The sequence below is a fragment of the Lolium perenne genome, chromosome 5, assembly GCF_019359855.2.
Source record: "Lolium perenne isolate Kyuss_39 chromosome 5, Kyuss_2.0, whole genome shotgun sequence".
NCBI lineage: Eukaryota > Viridiplantae > Streptophyta > Magnoliopsida > Poales > Poaceae > Lolium > Lolium perenne.
In genome coordinates this window covers 192,687,092-192,693,464 of record NC_067248.2, presented here as the reverse complement: position 1 = coordinate 192,693,464, position 6,373 = coordinate 192,687,092, and the positions used below count along the sequence as shown (strand labels likewise).

General features: G+C 53.4%; 1 protein-coding gene across 1 annotated transcript; it reads left to right on the top strand.

The window, feature by feature from the left end:
* The first annotated feature begins 352 nt into the window (after nucleotides 1–352).
* Nucleotides 353–2,856, top strand: LOC127301330 (transcription factor bHLH30). The gene is made up of 2 exons (XM_051331550.2): nucleotides 353–958; nucleotides 2,128–2,856. The coding sequence occupies exons 1-2, from the start codon at nucleotides 497–499 to the stop codon at nucleotides 2,677–2,679; spliced, it is 1,014 nt and encodes a 337-aa protein (XP_051187510.1). The 5' UTR covers nucleotides 353–496; the 3' UTR covers nucleotides 2,680–2,856.
* The last annotated feature ends 3,517 nt before the right edge of the window (nucleotides 2,857–6,373 follow it).

Genomic DNA, 6,373 nt, shown 5'->3' with positions numbered 1-6,373 from the left:
ATTACTGTACTCTTTTCGACTTTGAAGTGCACCTAGTACCGATATAGATCGATCGACACAAAAAATAACAAACAGTACCAGAGCGTAGGCCTGAAGCATGCTACCCATTGATCATTCTCACTGATGAGTAACTGCACTCACTAGCTAGGTAGCCACATCGCGGGTGTGCATGCATGTGTTTTACTGTACACAGACCGCACGACATGCACCAGACACGAAGGTGAAAAAAATCCTTTCCAGAGACAAAAGCGCGGGCCCACGTGCCGCTAGCATGCACAGCGCCGTACAGCCTCGCTTTGCTTGCCGTCTCCACCACTGCCGCGCGCGGAGGTGGAGTGAAGCATAAAAGGCACCCCCCGTTTGACCGAGAGCTCCGTCCGGGAAGAAGAAAGCAGCGGATCGATCGATCGGAGCAGCCACTACTTCCATCGCCATCGCTCTCGCACCACCCCCACGCCACCCACCACCACGATCCAAGCTCGGAACGATCGGCGACATGTGGGAAGGAGGCGTCCACGGGAGCCACCACGAGGCCGCGGCGCGCCTGCTGCCTCCCTGGTTCGGAGGCCCCGCCGCGTTCGCCGAGCCGGTCGGCGCGGGGGGCGGGGGCAGCTTCAGCCTCGCCGGTTCCGGCGGCTACGCGTGCGACGTCGTCGGGCAAGGCGGCGGGATGTTCGGGTTCGGGTTCGAGGCGGCGGTGGCTGCGGCTCAGCAGCAGCATCAGCAACAGCAACGCGCAGCGGAGGCGGCTGCGGCGGCCGGGAGCAGCAAGGCGGTGGTGTCCGGGCTGCTCGGGAGCCTGCAGGCGGAGCTCGGGCGGATGAACGCCGCCGGGGAGATCATGGACGCCAAGGCGCTGGCGGCCTCGCGGAGCCACAGCGAGGCCGAGCGCCGGCGCCGGCAGCGGATCAACGGCCACCTCGCCAGACTCCGCAGCCTCCTCCCCAACACCACCAAGGTACGTACTACGTGTTAAGATGCATCGATCGTCTCCCACACGTCGCAATCCTCATCCCGGGTTTATCCTACTCCAGATTCCTTGCTACTCGTTTCATATCGATCTTCGATCTAGCTGTTTCAAAACCAAACCATTGATTTGTGCATTTTGTGTGCGGGTGCATGGCGGCAGCACTAGCTCAGCTAGGTGCACCCTAGAGTGGGAAGACGTGCAAAGATCCGCAATGGAACAGTTGCGCGGATCTCGCGATCTTGCCGACGGCCGGGCGTGGTGATCAGTGCCCACACAAAAATCACAGGGATACAAGAACCCGGGCTTGTAAACCGGCAATTAGTAACCTTCTTATTTGGTAGAGTATTTGTTAGGTCTTCCATGAAATGTGCAAATCGCAACTTCGCAAGAGATTCAAATTAACCGAATTCACTAGCATGCATGATGTTGGTAGCTAGCTAGGAAAGGGAAGATGCATGTAGTAGCTTCACATTATCTAAAACATGAGGACATAACTTAACTTTTGTTAAAAGTTGGAGTAGTTTGCATCATCCATTGTTCCATCGATCTACGATCTAACTAGTAGGAAGTAGAGTTGATTTTTGTTATCCTTACCCAAAATAATGAGCTATACTATAGCATTACTCATAGTTTCATGTCAGAGATCAATACAATAAAAGGAGCATAGTGGTATCGATCTGGAATGTAATGTATTCATGTGAACATATAATTAGGCAGGAACAACTATCGTTAACCAAGTGATGGCCATTAGTGGCAATGAGACAGGACGCACCCACGCACGCAGGCTGTATGTGCTCCCGTACGTACTCGTGACAAGACGCGAGAGGGTCCGCCCTGCTCAGAAACCTCTCATTCATACGCCGGGGAAGCCGCTGCTTCTGAATAAAAGGAGCACGAGAGAGAGAGAGACAATAATGAACTACATATATGCTCCTAGGTGACACCACCACGCGCACCTACACCCATGCACCTGGTTAAGCTAAGCCCCCAAAAGACATGCGAATGCAGCGAAAAGCTGCGCCGCGACCGCATTTCTTGTAAACTTTTTCCTTCACGCTCACACGAGCTTGACCATCTTTCTGAATCGATCAATTATTACTACTCAAGTATTAGTAGCGTGCGTATTATTAATGTTGTAATCGCATGTGGACGTGCAGACGGACAAGGCGTCGCTGCTGGCCGAGGTGCTGGAGCACGTCAAGGAGCTGAAGCGGCAGACGTCGGCGATGGCGGCAACCGCCGTTGAAGACGAGCACGCCGCCAGGCCGGCGCAGATGCTACCCACGGAGGCCGACGAGCTGTGCGTCGACGCTGCGGAGGACAGCGAGGGGCGGCTCGTGGTGCGGGCCTCCCTGTGCTGCGAGGACCGGCCGGACCTCATCCCGGACATCATCCGGGCGCTCTCCGCGCTCCGGCTGCACGCGCACCGGGCGGAGATCACCACGCTTGGCGGGCGCGTCCGGAGCGTGCTGCTCATCACCCAGGACGATCGTGAGGGCGAGGGCGGAGATGAGGACGCCTACGACGACGAGTGCGCAGCCTCTCACAGGAGGCACGAGAGCATCGCGTCCGTCCAGGAGGCTCTGCGCGGCGTCATGGACCGCAGGGCGGCGTGCAGCAACGACACCTCGTCGTCTGGCGGCGGCGGCGGGAGCATCAAGCGGCAGCGCATGAACTACGGGTCGGCGCAAGAGCAGTGCTCCGTCTAGCGTGACTGTCGGCATGCACTAGTTAATTCAAGTCGCGAGATATTGCATGCATTGCTCGTGCAACTTACCAATTAGCATAGCTAGCTGAAGTTTTAGCCACTGCAAGCTTTGGGGTGTGGGTATAATGGTAATGGTGTGCATGATCAGGGGAAAGCTCTGAAATTCCAAGAGATGGAGACTTTTTTACTTGCATTATTTTGTTTATTGTCCACATACTTACTTTATTGTCTTTTTTACTTTGTTACAAAAAAAATCTGAATAATAAGTTTACTATTGGATCCTAAAACTCACAGTTGCACATGAAACAAGTTATGATTATCCCTCGCAACTTCAGATAATAAAGAGCTGCATGGACTAACAAAATCCAGACTGAAGTCTTCAAATTGAGAGCGGACTCCAGGATTAAGCTAGAATAGATCACTTATTTATTTATAGAAATGTGTGGTGCCTTGAATTTGTTTGTTCTTAGTGTATCGTTTGGTTTAATCCGATTATGATAAGAAGGAACAATAATAAAAGGAAAAAAAATGATCACTCATTTATACTAAATTTTTTGACTTAAAACAATTGGCCAAGAAAATGTGTCGTTAAATATTAAGAAGCGATATACTTATTTTGTATTACATAGCTGATGCCTGCTGGAATGAATTCATGATAAATTGAAATTTCCCTTTCTAGCAAATATATTTTCATTTCTATTATGAAAAACAGGCATTGCTAAAATTTGGTTGAATGCCGAATATATTCTATTAGAACTCCATACAAATAATAATGATTAAATTGTATTGCGCCATGGATTAATGTGTACCATAATATTTTATAGTGTATTTTATGCACCTAAAACTTGTCTAATATCAAGAAACTTTTTGGTAGAGAACTCTAGAACATACTAGTCTAACGATATTTTGAAAGAAACTAGATCAAAGGATATGAGCTAAAACCTTAGTTTAAGTTATTATTTCATTTCAAAGCCACCAAACCATACATCTAAAGTCAATTTTCCAATTAAGTGTTATGTAAAAATATTCAAGTGAAAAGGTAGAATTTCTCTACTTTAATTGTTTGTACGCGCCCTTTTTATTCCTCCTTTTACCGCTGTTGATTGCCAAAACCTGATTTTAGTGTTCGTTTACCCTAAGTGCCAAAATGGTGCTTGGATACTCGATAGTAGCCTCCATTTGCTGCCCTTGTGATCAAGTCGAACTAATCCCTCGTGGGCACATCCCTACAAAATTATACACACCATCTCACATGCGACTATTCCCCACTTCACCTTCACAGGTGCCTCACCGGCCACACTCGTCGTGCTAAGACCCAAAAAAAAAAAAAGAAATAAACAATGAAAAATTGAGCACTTCCGCTGAGAAGAGATCTTTTGGCACTCTATTTCTACTTTCTCTATTCCTGTTGGCGATATATATTTTTCTCTATATGAAATGTAATTAGATTCAAATTCTCTAGCACATGCACGGATTGTTTGTAAAGGAATAAAATAAAGAAGATATCATAAGGTTCCCTAAAAATAAAATCTATTATTAGAAATGCTAAGGAAAGGAAAGTTTTTTTTGATTGATGTGGGCCTACCAAATTAGCTCTTGGGTGGGAAAATACTACTCTTGAAAACGAGTAGTATTGATTAAACTGGACCATCGGATCTTCTGATTGAACGGCAAATATTTTCTAGTCCCTACCGTACAAAGCCTCGCTGAGAAAGTCCGGTATCCACCACGCCTCCATTTCCCTAAAGCTACAGGAGGTGAGGTAGATCAGTGCGTGTGGCGGTGGGAGAAAGGAAAACTCTAGTCGCGTCTCTTTATCCCACGAGAGAGAATGAAGGGGTATTAATTCCCTTCGTAAAGAGATTTCCTCTACAACGCCGCGTATACTTCTGGTATCTTTGTCTCGTAATGTTCTTCGACGAGGGATTAGTTTAGTCATGTACGGAAATAGGATTACATGGGGACAATGCATGAAGAGTAGTACTGTAGGTAGTTCAACATACCACGGTGCTTCAGCTAGCTAATGTTACAGGTCCTGGCGTGAAACAATCTGTTCATCGACATGATAACACCATGGGTAGATTATGCACGGGTCTGAAAGAAAACAACAACAAAAGTAAGAGCATCTCCACTCGTCTCCCCGACGAGGCCCCCGAACGACGTTTTTTCCATCCGGACGGCGTAATTTGGCCCAGTCGCGTCCCCGGTTCCTCGTTTTCGTCCGGATTTTGGCCTAAATTCATCCGGCGATCCCACGCCATCCCCGGCCCCCCGGGGAGCGCTCGGGGAGTCCGGACGAAACGAAAGCGTGGGAAACACCGAGGAAACTTCCCGCGCGTCTGGTGGCCCCAACTTGTCGGCGAGAGAAACCGATCGTCGTCCTCATCGCATCGTCTTCCGCGCGCTGTAAAAGCCTGCCGCCGGTCTGCATTCGCCGGCCACGCGGCGAGTTAATGTCGTCGTCTTCCGCGCACGCATCGTCTTCCGCGCGCACTAAAGGCTGCCGCCGGTCAGCTCGCCGCGGACGCGTCGCATTCCACACGTCATTAATCACCCGCGCCAGCCGCGCCTATATACGCCGGTCCGCTCGCCGCTGGCTCACCGTGCTCCACTCTCCCTCCACTCTCCTCTACTCTCCCGATGGCGTTCTACGACGGCGACGGCGCAGCCGACAACGGCTTCCCCCGCCGGTCGCTCCACGCGTGGGAGGCACCTCCTCCACCAGCGGGTACCCCTGCCCGCCGGACACGAGGCCTCCCGGCGGCGGGTGGCGGCTTAGTGCTGGCGGCGTACCAATCCCGCCGCCGCCTCGGGGCCACGCCCTCGACGTCGCCATCGAGGAGGCGCGGATGACCTTGACGGACGAGGAGCGCGCCGAGCCACGCCACCACCCCGACAACTACACGGCGTGGAACTCGTACTTCCTGCGGCGGTGGGAGCGGGAGCTCGCCTCCTACAACGGCCCGCCGCCTCCGCCTCCGCGCAACAACGCCGCGGGCCACCGACGTTGGTGGAGCGCGCCAGGCCGGACACTCGAGGCCGTCCTCGATCACATCGAGGGCGGAAACTTCACGGTGCTCACGATGCCCCCTCCATCGAGGGCATCGGCGAGCCGCCGCCGGGGAAACGTCTGGCAGCCACGGCGCATGGCTGCCAGCTCGTCGTCTTCCGCAGCGGCGCCCTCGTCATCCGCGACCAACCCTCCCAGCCTGGGCGGAAGAGGAAGGCGGCGAAGAAGGAGGACGCCGCAGCCGCCACTAACGCCGCCGCAAACAGGCTCGCCGAGGAGGAGGCGAGGCGCGCGGAGGAAGCTGCCGTAGCGGAGGCGATCGCCAGGTCGCTCACCGACCTGGTGCCCGCCGACAACGCCCTCCCCGAGGACGCCGCCACGGCGTGGTCCGAGCGCGGCGGGAGCGCGAGAGGCGGAGCAGCCGGCGGGCTGATGGACCTGGCCGCCGCACGCCGACTCGCCGCCCGCGCCGCTCAACCGCCGCCGACGACGCCGCGCGCTTCCGCCGTCTGCGACACCTCCATCCGGCGTCGTTGTCCCCGTCGTCGACCTCGAGTCCTCGAACGACGAATGGTACAAGCCATCCTCGGGGTGGGAGACGCCGGCCAGGCAAAGAACCGCCAAAGCCGCGCCGCCGAAGGTCGAGGATGACGGCTCCGACGACGGCGGCGACGACTACACGGTG

Coding starts and splice junctions, on each gene's coding strand:
- LOC127301330 (XM_051331550.2), top strand. CDS start 497: ATGTGGGAAGGAGGCGTCCACGGGAGCCACCACGAGGCCGCGGCGCGC. Junction 959..2,127: donor TCCTCCCCAACACCACCAAG/GTACGTACTACG, acceptor GTGGACGTGCAG/ACGGACAAGGCGTCGCTGCT.